The following is a 19349-nucleotide window of genomic DNA, read 5'->3' on the forward strand; positions in this document are numbered from 1 at the left end:
TGAATGGAAGTTCACAGCAAGGGGTATTTATAGCATAAATTCGAAACTGCACTGACAGGACCACACCCCTAACAAGGGTAGGTAATCAGACTACAAAAATTGTAAACAAATTTTGAATGCAAAAGCAACATTTGAAGATCAGAGAACCCTTGCTGTGAAAGGGTGCAGTAGTACAAAAATTAAATGAGATTTGAACAGATACTGACCATTTGATCACAGAAGCAACATTAGAAGATGCATTCAACCCAAAAACTTCGGCCGCTGAGGAAAAGAATGACGAATGAACAGCTTCCGGCGGCGGAAATAAAGGAGTCATCAGATCAATCGGAAAAGACGAACTTGATGGATGAGTGAGAAGTGGGTGGAAAGAAGAACTTAAACACGGCAACACATCTAGGGTTGTGAACGATGTGGAGAAAAGGGAACCTTTCAAGATGAATCAGTGAGAATGAAGATGACGATGAGTACGGCGGAGTAGGTAGAGAGGAAAGGCAACACGCGATTTCTACCTAGGGTTGATTTGAGACGCAGATGATGACTGAAGGCATGAACAACGACGTCGTATCCTGCAATCTATTTACGAAAAAAAAAAGAAATAAAAGAAAGCCATGTGGCGAGATCTGATTGGAGGTTTCTTAGGAATAGTAACTGAAGAATAAGATGTAGTAGATAAGCCTTAAATATGTTTTTGGTCCTTCTAAAATTAGGGTCTTTTGGTTTAGGCCCTCTAAATATTTTTTTTGGTATATACTCCTAAATGCAAAATAATATGAGGTTTTAGCATCTGTTGTCACTTGTCACCTTACGTCATTTAGAAGGAAGGACCTAAAGCAAAGAATCATAATTTTAGAGAGACTTAAGACATGGTGAAAGTTGAGTTTTAGGATCCTCTAAAATCATGGTTCATTGGTTTATATCCCTCTAAAATATGTCACGTCAGCGTCCGTTAGGTAAAGGTAACAACAACGGCTTATTACTCCAGATTATTTTCAAAATAAAATAAATTAGAGGGGTCTAAACCAAAAGACCCTAATTTTAGAGGGAACAAAAACATATTTAATAATAATAAAAAGACAAACTCCTAAAATACTCCAATGTCCTTTTCATTTTTTAGTCAAATGTTATTAATGGTTGATAGACGGACCAATAAGGTGTAACACAACGGATAGATAATTGAGTTCCATAAGCATCTAGTACAGGGTTCGATCCTTGGGCAGTGTGTATGAGGAATCATTTGTTGGAAGATACCTACTCGTTTAACGTGATCTCAGAGGACATTTTCTTAAAAAATGTGTATCATTGTACCACAATTGTCTTTTAGTTAGTAACTATTTTATTTATTCTTCATCCAAAAATGAGATTGCTCTAATTACCTTGCTTCTAGTGGGCCTTTATTGATTATACTTGTGCGACAAGGCTGCGTTGCACGACGGGTTGTACCTGCAAAATACGCTTAAGTAAGTGAGATAACAAGAAGAGAATTTCAGAGCCTAAAAAGTAAGAAGAACTCAAAGTTCAACATAATGAGTAATGTGTGTCCGCTAAACTCCCCTAATCTAGCAAAACCCTCTCAGCATAACCATTACAGGGTCGTCCTCATGCGGCTTAATGCCTTCAAAATCTCTTATGGAGAACATAATATCTTGCTGCTTAAAGCCACGCTGGGTTGCGTGCACCAAATGCATGGAGTGGACGTAGTGCCTCCTCGCCGAACTTGTTAATCCCCTTTCCCCAAAATCTCCAACAATGAAATCAATATGTCATCGTCGGCCCCCAAGTGTCACAGTGGTGGTGGGAATGGGTTACATGTTCTTGAAATTAAAAATTAGGATGAAATCGTTTTAAAATTAAGTAAAAAATCATTCCAGCTCCATTTTTGCCGAACATGTTTTGATTTACATTTGAAAACCAAACACTAAAAGATTTGATGTTTGTTCTTACTTTATGTTTAGTCGAGTTTCAACTTGTTTGATTGCTTTAATTAACCCTTTTACAACATTAATTCCTGATTTAAAACTTTCAATATTTTCACGAAAAAAACCAAGAGGACTCGAATATTTTTTGGTGTAAACAAGTGTGAAATATGATTTTTTTTCTAAGAAAAATGTATTACAGCTGAAATATGCCCACAAATCTCGGTACATGGCCACAAATGAAGGAATTAAGTTCTGGGAGATCCCCTCAATCCAAACAAAGTTAGAAAAAGTAATAACGAAGAGATTCACAGCCGCTTATACCAACAAAGAAAATGTCAACAAAATAAAAAATTACAAAATAGTAAACAATAGGCTTAATTAAGTTTTTGGTCATTATCCTTTACCCACCATTAGAAAATCATAAGAACTCCCCGGAATAGCCTTCAGCCAAAGCTCATAAAGATACAAACACGAGTCTCAAAGACAAATGAGTGAAAGCAAAAATCCGTAGCCAATGATAGAGTCCACCAGAAGCAAAGAGACTCAGCTATCAAAAGGGATGACACATGAACGCTGTAGCAGCAGACATGATTTGTTGCTCTGTTTTGTGTTTTTTCTAAATGAAATCTGAACCATACTCATGTTCATATAAATTGAGGAGACTATGGAGCCCTTTCATTATTGATTGGTTTAATATACTTAACTCATAAGCAAGCATTTTTCCACTCTATGAGCTTACTGTTAATATCATGGTAAACGCTATCTTAATCAAAGCCCTAAATTGAATCAGTAATTAACTAATTGTACACGCATATGTAAAAAGTGTAGACATGTGATAACACACAATTTTTCTTTATATTTCTCTCCCTGCATATATCACATCAATTAGTTCATTTTCATCTCTTCTTTTCTCACTTTGAATGTATGTCACTTTACGAATATTTCAAATCACTAGCTTAACCGATTGAAAATTATCATGAGATTCATTCAGCCCTTAAAGCTTCAAAGTAAGAGTAATAAGAATGCGTGGGCTCCATTCGACTCATTCTTTAGAACTTTCTCAAACATCACCAAAGACAAATGCACTAACATTCAAATCCAAATATCCATGTTGCATAACTTTAGCTTTACAACCCCCACCTTTTGCCAATACCCAGAAAACATTGTCCCCACTTCCTCATACTAAATCAAAAGCTTCTTTACCCCTTCTGCACTTTCCTTAACCCATAACTCCATTAAGAATAAATAAATACCTTCATCTTAATCTCCACTCGTCCATCTCTTCCTCATTGCTTTGCTTGATTAGAATGACCTTTTTCTAGCACCATCTACTGAAAACTGAAGCATGCTTGCTCTCCCACCCCCACCTTCACTCTCATCCCCAGCGACAAACCAAACCAAACCACTCTCTCTAGACCAAATTGTCATATCAAAACAACCCACAAACCATCTTTCTCTGGAACCAAATTCATCAAATTCAGCTAAAACAAAGTTAAGCAGGCCACCAGCACTAAGGTTTCAAAGGACCAATCCAATCATATGGTTTGCTTCAGTTTTGTGCCTCATATTCAGCCTTGTACTCATCTTCTTTGGTGTTGCAACTTTGACCATCTTCCTAGGAATCAAACCAAGAAACCCCACATTTGACATCCCCAATGCAAACCTCAATGCTTTGTATTTTGACTCCCCACAATACTTCAATGGTGACTTCACCCTCCTTGCCAATTTCACCAACCCCAACACCAAAATTGATGTGAGCTTTGAGTCTTTGGATATTGAGCTTTTCTTCTCAGACAGGATCATATCATCGCAGTCGATCGAGCCGTTTACTCAGAGGAGAAGGGAAAGCAGGTTGCAATCACTGCACTTCATATCAAGTTTGGTGTTTTTGCCTAAGGATCTTGGTGTGATGCTTGAAAAGCAGGTGCAGAGTAACTTGGTCAATTACAATGTAAGAGGAACATTTAAAGTGAGAGTCACTTTGGGGCTCATTCATTTGTCTTACCTGCTGCATAGTAGATGCCAGATAGAGATGACTAGTCCTCCAACTGGTGGTTTAGTAGCTAGGAAGTGCATAACTAAGCGATGAAGATGCTGGGTTGTTTAGAATTCTTCATGCTTTTTGCTGCTTTTTGCTCTGTTTAGATTCTTAGTTTGTATGTTTAGTATGTATATACACATACTATATGATTTTCAATGGTACAGGAAAAAAAGGGAAGATGATTGATGTTATATTTGGATATTTGTTGATACCTGTGCAAATAGACATTATTACTCTCTTTGAGTAACAAAATTCTTCAGAATTGTGATGAAAGTGTATTCCCCAGGTATGTGAACACACACTAAGAGTACATTTTTTTTGTTTTTTGGATTTCATTTCATCTGCTAAAAGCAATTCAATAGTGTCTCTTCCTTAACAGAATGGTAATTTCATAACAGGCTCACTAAAACAAGATTTGGAGTGACTTTATTAGTGTTTTGTTATTTCTGAAGTGTGTGGTGTTTGTTGAACATTACATTAATTAGATTTAGAAGCCTTTTGGACTGTCTGCCAAAGGGTGAGAAAGACTCTGCAAAGATTAATGTGGAACCGTCTAGGATCTGAAAATCATACATGCATTATTTATTTATTTACCATGGTCTGTCATATACCTCAAAGTCATGAGACATCATAATACAAAATCTTCAAAGCAAACACTCACATTAGTTTAATCACGCATAGCATATGAATGAGAATAGGTATTAGGAAGATCCTTGTCCTCCTAATGACCCATCACAAAGTACTTTTGCCTTTGGTTATCTCCACTAATGAATTTAGTTGAGAATACGAATTAGCACTATTGTTGGAGTATTTTAGAATTCCTATTGTTATGAGTTTTCATTTCACCCTTTTATATTTCAAACGAAATTTGGTTAGGAAGAAAAGTAATTACATGAACCAATTGAAATTAGACAATGTAGTTATAGGCTGTCTACCGTAAGCAAGAAAAAACTAGTTCAGAAGTTTAAAGAGTTTATTGAAATTAACTTTAGCACAGAAGCCTAATATGCACTAAATGTTAGTACTAAAAATATGGTTCATGGATTGCGAAGGATTGCATCTTGTCAGTCTTTCCCTATTTAACCATTCGATGGAGGTGAGTTTTAAGTGTTTCTCTCATATATATATATATATATATGGGGAAAACTCTAAACATACACCCTCTTGGTTTCTAACCCAGCTCTTCCAAGATAAAATTATTAAATTATTGTGTCTTGTTATTCTATCCATCAAACGAACTCGCAAAGTATGATGGGTCGACGTACGTATAAGTTGGAGATATACATAAAAATTAAAACACAAAAACATCTCAAATATAGAGAGAAAAACATACAAGAATATGAATTATATTATGCCTTTGGGAATGTCACGAGAAAAGCCAGCCATAGCAAGGGCAAGCAAGAAAAGCACACATAAAACAATTTTCGACGCCATATTCAATTTTTGTGAGATGTTTTTCTTGTGAGATAACTCTACTAAGTGCTTCTCTATGGGCTTTATATAATCAAACATCAATCAATATAAATCAAATCAATATCAATCAATCATCAATATATATTAGAAAAAATCTAATAAAAAAAATCCACTTATCATTCTCAGGTTAATTCTCATAAAAAATACATTTTTTAATTTTAAATTTGATTAGGATTTATGTTTGTTTATTTCTTGATTTTATCTTAATTTATTTTTGATTTATAATTGCATAAAAAAATAAAAAATATTGAATTGCATAAAAAAATCATTAATAAAATCCAATGAGATAGTATTCCTAAAAAAAATATTTTCCATGTGTGAGCTGCCATAAACTTTTTTAGGGTTACAATTCAACCTCAACCTGAACCCTCATTTTTTTTTCCCAACCTTCTACCAGCCTCTTTCTCTATCACCGTCGCGCCACCATTGTTGTTCCTCTGATTCTACCACTGTTTCTCCATGTCGTTTCAATCCCCTCGCGTCCGTCGTTCCACTCACACACCCCGAAGGTCTCTCGACCCTCCTCCTCCTCCAACGAACACACCTTGATCTGGTAGGTTGACTCAGTTTACAGATTCTATTTTAATTTCTCCTTTTTTTTTGCTTTTGGTAGGCTGATTCAGGAATCATTCTTCACTCCCTTCCCCTTTCTTGGATCAATTTCTCTGTTGTTTGCGCTGTTCAGTTTTCCTTCTTTCTCTTCAGGACATCAGAAGACTTCGAAGGCTCCGCGAAGTATGGCACTATTTTTCAGTCCTTCTTTGTCTTTGGCTTCTAAGGTCTAAGGTAAAAAAAAATTCTGCAACTGTTTGTTTGTTATTATTCCATAATTTTTTCAGTTAGACACCATGCATAATGTAAGGCCCTATTTTAGTTTGTTTTGTTTTTGAGAAAGATTGAATAAAATGAGGGTTTTGTTCAAGTTTGGAAATTGGCAGATTTCAACTGTCAACTTGTGTGAATTTTTAGAGGGTCTTAACGACCTCATTTGGGAAAACTTCCTTCATGAGAGTTGTAGCCCTTTAAGTGTAGAAAATTCTCGAAGTGGAATCAGGTCATTCCGATATTGGTACCTCGAGATATTGTAGTTTTAGTGACGATGGTTTTGGCTGTACAGTACCAGCGGGTTAATTGGAGAATTTTCCTTTTAATTCCTGTTTTAATCTTGTTTTTATTAAAAAGTGGTTTGGTTTTCTCATAAGTCAGACCGGTTTAAGTGAGTAATTAGTTGGGTTCAGGGTTTTTACTTGTTTGGGCTTAGAAAGAAAAAAATTTCAAAACCCTAGCCCATGCATGTGTAGCCGCGGGTTCAATAGGGTTTGGAGGGAGGAGTTTTTCTTATTCACACAAAATCTGAATTAGAAACCCTTGGGCAGCACCTCCATCACGTAAAAACAGAAGAGAGAAAGGAGAGGAGAAGAGAGGAGCCGCCACCTTCCACCCTTACCGCCGGCCGCCGTCGTGAAGGGGAGCAAGAGAGAGTGAGATCACGAGAGAGAGGGAGAGGATTCGAGAAGGAGAAAGAGGGAGGGAACTTGGACAGCAAGGAAAAGCCTCTTCAAAACTTCATCATTTTCTTCTTTCATCAAGGTTTTAGCAAGGTAAGGGCTGGTCCTAGGATTGGGTAGGTTGTTAGGGAATTGTTGCCATGATTTGTTGTGGAAAGTTTTGTTGTTGGAGGGTTTTGCATGAGGGTTTGGTTATGGGATAACTTGCTGGTTTTTTTTATGATCATGATGCTTGTTGGATTTTGCCATGAGATACCATGTGTTATTGTCTCACTATTGGCTATTCTTGCCTTAGACCTTGATGCTTTGTGAAGATCCCATGCAATACTTGTTAAGTTTGACATGAAATTTATTTGTCCAACGTGATGATTGAGATGTGTTAGGTTCTGAAATCTTTTCATAGGGTGATTCCACATGAAAATATGAAGTTTTGTTGCTGGAAAATGGCTTTGAAACTTTGCACTTGCATCTTCAAAATTTTAATTTAGGGCAGAAGTGACCCTTCCAGTTTTCTGTACTGGACAGCGGACTTCATGGCCCGATATCACCTATTTCTGGTCTTCAGATGAAAACGTGGTAAACTAGGAAGTTATAGATCTTCGAATTAGCTTTCTAGGCGTATAAAGAACAAAATTGTTGGTTTAGTAATGAGGTCTGGAGCAGTGGCGGAACTTGAGATAAATGTTTGGAGGAGCTAAAATATTATGTAAGTTAGAGTATGTTTCGTTTGATATATTTTTGTTCAAATATAAAGGTTATTTTACATATTTTTATTTACTAATAAAGAAGTTAAAATTTATCACATAAAACTTGACTTGGAAAATAAAAGTTTACCATATTAATTTTAATGTAAATCTATATATGTTGAGTTTATAAAAATTTACACACACCAAATAAAACATCCAACTAACACTCTCAATATGAAAGAAGATAAGAGAGATAAATAATATATGTGATAGGTGATAGAAGAAAAAAAAATAAAAAAAAATGAGGTGTTTGGTAGATGTTGACATTGTTTGACATATAAAAATTGACACTTTTCATACACACACCCTTATTTTTCTCTCTTTTTTTTTATCACCTTATGTCATATACCACATTTATCATTTATCTCTCATTTCTAAGTGTCTTGTGATCTTCATCAAACATTATAAAAAAAATGAAAATATATACATATTACAATTTCACTTTTGATTATCAAAACCAATTTTTATAAAAAGATAATTTAGATGAAAAGACAATGCTTTAGGTTTAGAGGTATAGGTTGCACGAACAGCAAAAAGGAAAATGAAATAGGATGCAAAGCTAGTATTTGAAACATGTGAGTGGTGAATAGTTAGCTAGTATAAGAGAATGAGAGATTGCTTTGGAGTATTTTATTATTATTATTATTATTGGCTAAAAGTAATCTCTTCATTTGGTTCAACACATTTGTATTTTATTGATACTTTTAATTTTTCTGAAAATGGTGAGGGAGCTGCAGCTCCCTTATGTCTCCATGAAGGTCCGCCCCTGGTCTGGAGATCGGTTTTAGTGACTGATACAGGGAAAACAGCAGGTGTATCAGTCACTAAAACCGATCTCCAGACCTCATTACTAAACCAACAATTTTGTTCTTTATACGCCTAGAAAGCTAATTCGAAGATCTATAACGTCCTAGTTTACCACGTTTTCATCTGAAGACCAGAAATAGGTGATATCGGGCCATGAAGTCCGATGTCCAGTACAGAAAACTGGAAGGGTCACTTCTGCCCTAAATTAAAATTTTGAAGATGCAAGTGCAAAGTTTCAAAGCCATTTTCCAGAAACAAAACGTCATATATTCATGTGGAATCACCCTATGAAAAGATTTCAGAACCTAACACATCTCAATCAACACGTTGGACAAATAAATTTCATGTCAAACTTAGCAAGTATTGCATGGGATCTTCACAAAGCATCAAGGTCTAAGGCAAGAATAGCCAATAGTGAGACAATAACACATGGTATCTCATGGCAAAATCCAGCAAGCATCATGATCATAAAAAAAACCAGCAAGTTATCCCATAACCAAACCCTCATGCAAAACCCTCCAACAACAAAACTTTCCACAACAAATCATGGCAACAATTCCCTAACAACCTACCCAATCCTAGGACCAGCCCTTACCTTGCTAAAACCTTGATGAAAGAAGAAAAGGATGAAGTTTTGAAGAGGCTTTTCCTTGCTGTCCAAGTTCCCTCCCTCTTTCTCCTTCTCGAATCCTCTCCCTCTCTCTTGTGATCTCACTCTCTATTGCTCCCCTTCACGACGGCGGCCGGCGGTAAGGGTGGAAGGTGGCGGCTCCTCTCTTCTCCTCTCCTTTCTCTCTTCTGTTTTTACGTGATGGAGGTGCTGCCCAAGGGTTTCTAATTCAGATTTTGTGTGAATGAGAAAAACTCCTTCCTCCAAACCCTATTGAACCCGCGGCTACACATGCATGGGCTAGGGTTTTGAAATTTTTTTCTTTCTAAGCCCAAACAAGTAAAAACCCTGAACCCAACTAATTACTCACTTAAACCGGTCTGACTTATGAGAAAACCAAACCACTTTTTAATAAAAACAAGATTAAAACAGGAATTAAAAGGAAAATTCTCCAATTAACCCGCTGGTACTGTACAGCCAAAACCATCGTCACTAAAACTACAATATCTCGAGGTACCAATATCGGAATGACCTGATTCCACTTTGAGAATTTTCTACACTTAAAGGGCTACAACTCTCATGGAGGAAGTTTTCCCAAATGAGGTCTTTAAGACCCTCTAATAATTCACACAAGTTGACAGTTGAAATCTGCCAATTTCCAAACTTGAACAAAACCCTCATTTTATTCAATCTTTCTCAAAAACAAAACAAACTAAAATAGGGCCTTACAATACCAACCCCCCTTAAAAATAGTTTCGCCCTCGAAACTTAAGGGTTTACAAACAAATCGGGATGTGACTCCCACATCTTATTCTCTAGTTCCCATGTGGCATCGCCAGTCGCTTGATTCCAATCGACCTTCACCAAGGACACCTCCTTGTTCCTCAGTCGTTTGGTACTCTTGTCGACAATCTTGATGGGTGGCATCACCATCGTCAAATCATCCTTTAGCTGAATGTCGTCAGGTTCAAGAACGTGAGAATCGTCAGCCATGTACTTCCGCAACTGTGACACATGGAGTACATCATGGATATTGGATAGGAAAGGCGGCAACGCAATCCTATATGCCACTGGCCCAACTCGTTCCGTTATCTGGTACGGTCCAATGAACTTTGGAGTAAGCTTCTTAGACTTGATCGCCCTTCCGACACCTGTCATCGGGGTAACCCGTAAGAAGACATGATCTCCAGCTTGAAATTCCAGCTCTTTCCTTCGATTGTCAGCGTAACTCTTCTGACGGCTCTGTTAGATCCTCATCTTTTCTTGAATTCGCTTTACTTCTTCGGTGGTTTGCTGAACCAGCTCGGGTCCAATCACAAAGTTCTCCCCATCTTGATGCCAGCACAAAGGCGTCCGACACCTCCGACCATACAAAGCTTCATAAGGTGCCATCCCGATGCTCGCATGAAAGCTGTTATTGTAGGTGAACTCAATCAGCGGTAACAACTCATCTCAGCTTCCTTTATGATCTAGCACACAAGCTCTTAGCAAATCCTCCAAGGATTGAATAGTTCTTTCGGTTTGCCCATCCGTCTGTGGATGATAAGCGGAACTCAATCTCAGCTTGGTTCCCAAAGCTTGTTGCAAAGCTCCCCAGAAACGTGAGGTAAACCTCGGGTCTCTGTCCGACACAATGCTAGATGGTACCCCATGCAGTCGTACAATCTCTGCAATGTAGATTTCTGCTAGTCTCTCCACCTTGTAGTTCAGATTGATCGGCACGAAGTGAGCGGTCTTCGTCAGTCGATCAACCACTACCCAAATTGCATCAAATCTCCTTCGTGTTAGGGGTAACGCCGTCACGAAGTCCATAGAGATGCTATCCCATTTCCACTTTGGAACTTCCAACGACTGTAGTTTTCCTGCTGGCTTCTGATGTTCCACATTAGCCTTCTGACAAGTCAAGCATTTTGACATATACTCGGCTACTTGTCTCTTCATCCCAGGCGACCAGAAATGAAGTTTCAGGTCTTGATACATCTTGTTCATTCCCGGATGAATGCTCAACCTGCTCTTGTGACCTTCATCCAAGATCAACCTTCTCATAGTTGCGTCATTGGGTACACAAACTCGTCCCTTGCAACGCAGTATGTTATCGTTTCCGATAGCGAACTCTGGTGCCTTCCCTTGAGTAACCAATTTGCGCCACTCAAGTAATCCTTCATCGGTCTCTTGCTTCGATTTGATCTCATCCAAGAGCCCACTCGACACCGTCACCATCCCGAAACTAAGCTTCCCTGAAGCTATCTTCACATCCAAACTCAGATCTCGGAACGCCTCCAGCAGTTCTAACTCCTTGACCATCAACGAGGATACATGTATAGCCTTTCAACTAAGAGCATCGGCTACAACATTGGTTTTCCCCGGATGATACTGTAGGTCAAACTCGTAGTCCTGCATAAATTCCATCCATCTTCGCTGTCTCATGTTCAAATATTTCTGATCGAACAAATACTTCAGACTCTTGTGATCACTGTAGATCGTGAACGTACTGCCATACAAGTAATGCCTCCAAATCTTGAGAGCATACACTATAGCAGCCAACTCCAAATCATGCGTAGGATAGTTCTTCTCATGAATCTTCAGTTGTCGCGAAGCATAAGCAATCACTTTCTTCTCCTGCATCATTACACAACCCAACCCATTATGTGAAGCGTCACAATAAACGTCATATGGTTCTCCTTCCTTGGGTAAGGCTAGTATCGGTGCAGTAGTCAGTCGCTTCTTCATCTCCTGGAAACTCTCTTCACATTTCTCCGTCCATGCAAAAGGTTGATTCTTCTTTGTCAACTAAGTCAATGGTGAAGTCAACTTTGCATAATCCTTCACGAAGCGTCTGTAGTAGCCAGCAAGTCCAACAAAACTCCTGATGTCTCTTGCTGTCTTAGGTTGTTCCCAAGACATGATCGATTCAATCTTGCTGGGGTCAACAGCCACACCCTGACTTGATATGACGTGACCAAGGAACTTCACCTCTTCCATCCAGAACTCACACTTCGAGCCGTTAGCATATAGCTCCTTCCCTCGTAACACTCCTAGCACTTGACGCAAATGCTCTTCGTGTTCTTCCCTACTCTTCGAGTAAATCAAAATATCGTCAATGAACACCACCACGAACTTGTCCAGGAATGGCCTGAACACTCTGTTCATGTAGTCCATAAACACTGCGGGTGCATTTGTAACTCCAAACGGCATCACGAGATACTCATAATGCCCGTATCGAGTTCTGAATGCAGTCTTCTGTATGTCAGCCTCCTTGACACGGATCTGGTGATACCCTGACTTCAAGTCTATCTTCGAAAAAACGACAGCTCCCCGAAGTTGATCCATCAAATCATCTATCCGAGGCATCGGGTAACGATTCTTCACTGTCACCTTGTTGAGTTGTCGGTAATCCACACACAATCTGGACCTTCCGTCCTTCTTCTTCACCAACAACATCGGTGCTCCCCATGGCGACACACTTGGTCGGATAAATCCTTTGGAAGAGAGATCCTCCAACTGTTTTGCTAACTCCGCAAACTCTGCTGGTGCCATCCGATAAGGCGCCATTGATATTGGTCCTGTACCGGGCATAATATCAATGGAGAACTCTGTTTCTCTCACTGGCGGTAATCCAGGCACATCCTCTGGAAACACATCCCCAAAATCTTGCACCACCAAAATGTTGCGTACGTCGCCATCGTTCTTCGCCTCAGCTACGATAGAGTTCACGAATGCTGGTGAACCCCTTCCCAAATTGTACGAATTCAAGTCATCCGTAACGCCAGAATCCGGAAAGACTACGACCTTATTAGCACAATCCAACAAAACGTGATACTGTGCCAACCAGTCCATCCCCAGAATCACATCGAGCTCTTTAAGCCCTAAACAGCAAGGTTCGCAAAGAACTTCCGATCCTCATAAATCAACGGACATTGCAAGCATGTCGTGCGCGTAACTAATCGATCAGCGGCAGGGGTCGTCACCACCAAATCGAATGGTAAATCAGCAATTAGCAATCCTAACTTTTCACGCACTCCTCAGCAATCTCAAGTATCACGGCAATGATACTAATCAGACAATCACAGCCAAGCAAACATCTTAGCACACAAGTCTACCCAATCTCACCGCGAAGCTTTGAAAACATCTTTATCAAAAACAAAACATCAACGAGTTCGGAAACTCGTAAGCCCAAAACCCTTAGTGCTCTGGTTTCTCAAACGGAGCTCTGATACCACAATGTAACGCCCCGATTTCTCGAGTGTCACACAGTGACCGATCACGTGTATTTTCTCAAAGAATTTTCGCCGTCCATTTAATTAATCTTCAATTAACGAGAAAGGTTCCTTCAACGTAAAACTCTTGAAACTGTGCGGAATAAATAAACCATGTAATTTCTGAATGAAAATAACTCATTAAATAAAAGGTAGCAATAGACCCAAAAATACAATAACTGAATCCTTGGGCAAAAGCCCTACAATAATGTGAAATCCAAAAATAAGAGGAAATAAATTGATAACCCGATACGGTCTCCCAAAACCCATAGAAAGGAAAAACCCTAGTCCAGATTCCGTTCAAGCACAGCAGCTTCAGCTTCTCGTGCCCTCTTCCTAGCCCGCTCTAGCCTGATCACACTCTTCCGAGGTCCCACAACGTAACGCCCAGGAGCGCGCTGCACACGACCTTCTGGCTTGGCCACAGGTGGTGGTGGTTCCACTACCTTTTCCTCCACCTGCAAGCGTGACTCCACCGTCTCGTCCTCATAAGGATTTTCCTCCGTGTCCTCCGAAGGGTCTTCTTCTTCTTTGTCCTTCTGAAACCTAGCTGGAGGATGCGGACACATCACTGACCCATCCTTGAGAATTTGGCTCCTTATGATCGTCCCTGTACTATTCCTCTCCAAGAGTACCGCACCGCCGACATAGATCTTCCGAACTCCGGAATTGTCGGTCTCCTAGAGTCGGTCTTCTTCTGGTCTATCCAGAACGATCTCCCACCTCGTGATCGCCTCCACTGTCGAAGAGGCCGGCATCTACCCCCCCCCCCCAAATAAACACATAAACAAGTAGCGCAAGGGTCAGGTCTCATATTCTCATAAAAACATTCACATATACATGTACAAGGTATAATAAGCACAATCTTTAAGTTATATCTCAGTCAGTCACCTAAGTTCAGTTAGGCTAGCGACCTCACCATTCACACAACCACCTCAACACCAATGGCCATATTCACGATCATCCGCAGATGAACAATTCTCGGAGGGGACACACCATACAACCCTCATTCATGTGGGGGGACACACCGTCCACCGAACACACAGTCCGTCCACAGAATCACAAGGTGACCGCAGTCAACCAAATCACGTGGGGACACACCATACAACCCACAAAACACCCTCGCGTGCAAGTAACCGTTTGTCTCTAACGGTACCATCGTTCTCATGGCCCACAGTCTTCACTAGACCTATGTCCAATTACATCACATTTTACTTGCAAGCGATAAAGTTCTCATTTCTCTTTGTTAGGGCTCTAATAGTCAACCTAGAGTCTTAACATTTTCAACAGCGGATAATGCAACTTAAATGACAGTAATAATCACAACACCAAAAGGAATTACAGCTGGATGAGCGACCTTTTTTACAGAACAATCCAGCTAGTAACAATAATACATCAATACCATACAAGTAAATTAGATATTCCAAATTCAGAAAACATCCAACCCAAAAACTAGTAGATTCAAGTTTTATGAAGCAACTGTCATATTCATTTTCAAAAAAACCAGCAGGAACAGCGATCACTAACAACGATCACCCGAACTCAATTCTCAACCGAATATGACATACTATACATGCCTGGAAAGCTATTTCGAAAATCTACTACTTTCTAGTTTAACACTTTTTCTTTTGAAACCCAGAACTTGGTGATATTAGGCTCTGAAGTTCGCTGTCCGGTACAGGGAAAACAGCAGGTGTATCAGTCACTAAAACCGATCTCCAGACCTCATTACTAAACCAAAAATTTTGTTCTTTATACGCCTAGAAAGCTAATTCGAAGACCAGAAATAGGTGATACCGGGCCATGAAGTCCGCTGTTCAATACAGAAAACTGGAAGGGTCACTTCTGCCCTAAATTAAAATTTTGAAGATGCAAGTGCAAAGTTTCAAAGCCATTTTCCAGCAACAAAACGTCATATATTCATGTGGAATCACCCTATGAAAAGATTTCAGAACCTAACACATCTCAATCATCACGTTGGACAAATAAATTTCATGTCAAACTTAGCAAGTATTGCATGGGATCTTCACAAAGCATCAAGGTCTAAGGCAAGAATAGCCAATAGTGAGACAATAACACATGGTATCTCATGGCAAAATCCAGCAAGCATCATGATCATAAAAAAAACCAGCAAGTTATCCCATAACCAAACCCTCATGCAAAACCCTCCAACAACAAAACTTTCCACAACAAATCATGGCAACAATTCCCTAACAACCTACCCAATCCTAGGACCAGCCCTTACCTTGCTAAAACCTTGATGAAAGAAGAAAAGGATGAAGTTTTGAAGAGGCTTTTCCTTGCTGTCCAAGTTCCCTCCCTCTTTCTCCTTCTCGAATCCTCTCACTCTCTCTCTCGTGATCTCACTCTCTCTTGCTCCCCTTCACGACGGCGGCCGGCGGTAAGGGTGGAAGGTGGCGGCTCCTCTCTTCTCCTCTCCTTTCTCTCTTCTGTTTTTACGTGATGGAGGTGCTGCCCAAGGGTTTCTAATTCAGATTTTGTGTGAATGAGAAAAACTCCTCCCTCCAAACCCTATTGAACCCGCGGCTACACATGCATGGGCTAGGATTTTGAAATTATTTTCTTTCTAAGCCCAAACAAGTAAAAACCCTGAACCCAACTAATTACTCACTTAAACCGGTCTGACTTATGAGAAAACCAAACCACTTTTTAATAAAAACAAGATTACAACAGGAATTAAAAGGAAAATTCTCCAATTAACCCGCTGGTACTGTACAACCAAAACCATCGTCACTAAAACTACAATATCTCGAGGTACCGATATCGGAATGACCTGATTCAACTTCCTACACTTAAAGGGCTACAACTCTCATGAAGGAAGTTTTCCCAAATGAGGTCGTTAAGACCCTCTAAAAATTCACACAAGTTGACAGTTGAAATCTGCCAATTTCCAAACTTGAACAAAACCCTCATTTTATTCAATCTTTCTCAAAAACAAAACAAACTAAAATAGGGCCTTTCACATAAGGTATTTGATTTGATGATAATATGGTGTATTTGTTTTAATATCTATTTTCAATCAGCTGGAATAGCTTAGAAAACCTATTCAGCCTCTTGCCTTTCATGGGGACTGATCCTTGGTGCAGCTGAACATGGTATGGCCAAAATAATTTTGATCTTTTTCTTTTTATTCAGCTTCTGATACTTTGTTATTGTACTTCTGTGTAAATGGCACAAGTTGACTCAAATGACTAATGAGAATGGTGATCTAAGAGACTTGAAATTAGTCTTTGTTTCCTTATTCTTGCATTATGTTGTTTGATTTTTGAAACCGTGTTTGTTCCCTTTTGATCATTGCTTAAGCATTCTGTTATTTGCTATATTTCATAGATTACTCTTTGATGTAATTTTTTCCTTGGATGTGTGGCTAGACACCTCGAACTTTATTTTATCAAATTGTATATCTATCGAACTCTGAATTAGAACTACCCCTTTGTAGGTTCGCAATATCGGAGAAGGGAAGGAGTTATAGCGCACAGAGGAGACCAAAATCATAACTATCTGTTCAATATCGTTTTGATCATGTTGGATAAGTATCTCTTTTCCTTTTTAATTTTTATACTATTATTTTCATCCAATTTTTGTTTGCAGTTTCCAACGTGGTGTTTTCACATTTAATTGGACAACATCTCATTCAAAAACATTGCAACATGTTATTGGATGATATTGTGAAACTTTTTAACACCAAGAGGACATTCAAATTAAATTCTTCAATCATTAAGAATACCAAATTCTGAGTAAGATGCATGAATTCATTTTTTCCCCTTGAACATTTATTTACTGAAGTCACCTTTCAGTGTGCAGTAGGTCAATGTATACATGAAAAGGCCAAAATATTCAGCAGTTTGCTCTCACCTCCAACCCGTGTCACTTCAAGAGGCTTTGGAAAAGCCTTCATTTCAATGCCAAGTATGACTTTATTTCGTTTGATATGCATCTCATAAGACTTTTATGTTAGGGTACATTCCAACATGTGAATAACACTAAACAATTGAATGTAGTGAAATTAAAATAGAATATGTAAATTGGCTAATTAATTTCATGCATGCATGTGTCTGATTGCCACTTCAACTTTAGATGGCATAGTATACATGCTATAGTATACATGCGACGTGTATCCAAACTGCTTTGAAAACTTACTGTGCAAGAGGTATAGCACAAAAAGATATTTGCCCGGATTGTGATCTCTTTGTCATGTTTTGTTGTGTAGTGATCTATTTTAAATATGAGTTTATATAAAAAGTATGATTACATAAAAAGTATCAATTGAAATTTCTGCACCTAAAATATATTTCCAAAACAAATCTATCTTGGCTAATTTAAAAATATTAAATCTTCTTTTTTATATAAAAAGTATCATTATATTTTTTTTAAACAATCATTATATTCTAAACTAAATAATAGATATTATGTAAAATTTCAGATAAAATCCAATGAGATAACAACCGAATGCATTATGTTTTTATTTTTTTAAGAACAATCATCATGTTCTAAAATAATTATATTTATAGATATTTTTTTAAAAGATTTTCCCTATTTATCTAAGATACTGCATCAGCCATATCTTGGCTAATTTAAAAATCTTAAATCTTCTTTTTTATTATATAAAAAGTACCATTATATTTTTTAAAACAATCATTACGTAAATAAGTTTGAGATAAACAAATTTAAATCTTAACAACATTGTATATCATCTCTTATAAGTTTTTTTAGTATCTATCATTATATTCTTGAAAATCAGGTATGATTTTTTTAAACATATGTTTTATAATAAAATATTAAATTAGATCAACAAATTTAAATGGAATTTGCCAACAAATTTACGAGCTAATATAATAACATAAATCTATATATAAACATGTCATATCAAAATTAAAAATATGAATGTGTGTTTCAAAAGAAAAAATTTATAAATATGAATGTGAATCGGTTGGGTTGTGTTGAATTTCTTAAAGCCTTAAAACCTATTTAAATCTTAGTTCATATCAAAGAATTTAAATAGGTAGATATATTTTTTAAATAAGTTATAATATTATACCTTTTGAAAAAACCTCGTAACAATGCGTTTGAACCCCTCTACGAGGGTTTCTGGACCATGTGATACGAAGACGGCGGCGGCGAATCGGAGGGGCTCGACGGCGGCCCGCGACGACAGCAACGTGGAGGGAGAGGCGGACGGTGGAGAGCTAGACGGCGAAACTGATGGTGGCTCAGACGGAAATCACGGGAGAAGGAGGAGGTGCTTTTCAGTGTTCATCGATGGGTTAGCAGAGAAGAGCGATTACTTGCAGCTCCGTGATCTTTGCTCCAAATATGGTAAGGTTATCAACCTCTTTGTTCAACGACAGAGAAAGGTTGGAAGAAATTGGCACTTTGGCTTCGTCAGATATGGGGTTCGTGAGCAGGCTTTGAAGGCGATTGAGGGGCTCGATGGGCTTAAATTGGGCAAAACTTATCTATCAGCTTCTATGGCCAGGTTTCCTAGGGTTGAAAATTCTGTTTCAGATAAGAATCGGGTTGATTCTCAGAGCAGTTCAGAACAGGGGAAGAGGTCCTCTGCGTTGGGGCAACAATGGAAGGTAGGCACTACTTCTACCCTTCTGTCCTGGCGTGATACTGTCTTGGGGATTAAAAAGGTAAGCAACTCATCTTCCTTCTCCAAGGATGAGTTGAGGATGTTTGATAATTCTGGGAGATTTGCTGTTCAGAATTTTAGAGTTCCGGATTTGGTCCTCTTTCCAGAGATTTCAGGTTCAGGTTTGGATAGTGATGTGAGAGAGATTAAAGGGAGCGTTGGAGTGCAAGATGGTCAGCTCATGGATTCTGCTAGGAAGGCTCGATGGTATAGTGGTGTGTTAGAAGCGGCTGAAGCGATAGATGCGGTGGTAGTGCAGAATGGTGGTTCCCCTGCTGCTGTTCTTTCAGTGGGGCAGGGGTTCTTGGAAAAAGGGTTGCTTTCTTTCCTTTTTCA

At 38.7% G+C, this 19349-nt stretch overlaps 1 protein-coding gene across 1 annotated transcript; it reads left to right on the plus strand.

Annotated features, from left to right (window-relative positions):
• Nucleotides 1-3117: 3117 nt before the first annotated feature.
• Nucleotides 3118-4156, plus strand: LOC130723377 (uncharacterized). Its single transcript, XM_057574392.1, has one exon. It carries the CDS (start codon nt 3262-3264, stop codon nt 4003-4005), a length of 744 nt encoding a protein of 247 aa, XP_057430375.1. The 5' UTR covers nt 3118-3261; the 3' UTR covers nt 4006-4156.
• The last annotated feature ends 15193 nt before the right edge of the window (nt 4157-19349 follow it).

The sequence above is a fragment of the Lotus japonicus genome, chromosome 6 (assembly GCF_012489685.1).
Source record: "Lotus japonicus ecotype B-129 chromosome 6, LjGifu_v1.2".
In the NCBI taxonomy this organism is placed as follows: Eukaryota; Viridiplantae; Streptophyta; class Magnoliopsida; order Fabales; family Fabaceae; genus Lotus; species Lotus japonicus.

What these genes read in the sequence shown, in the direction of transcription:
- LOC130723377 (XM_057574392.1), top strand. Translation starts at nt 3,262, where the DNA reads ATGCTTGCTCTCCCACCCCCACCTTCACTCTCATCCCCAGCGACAAAC.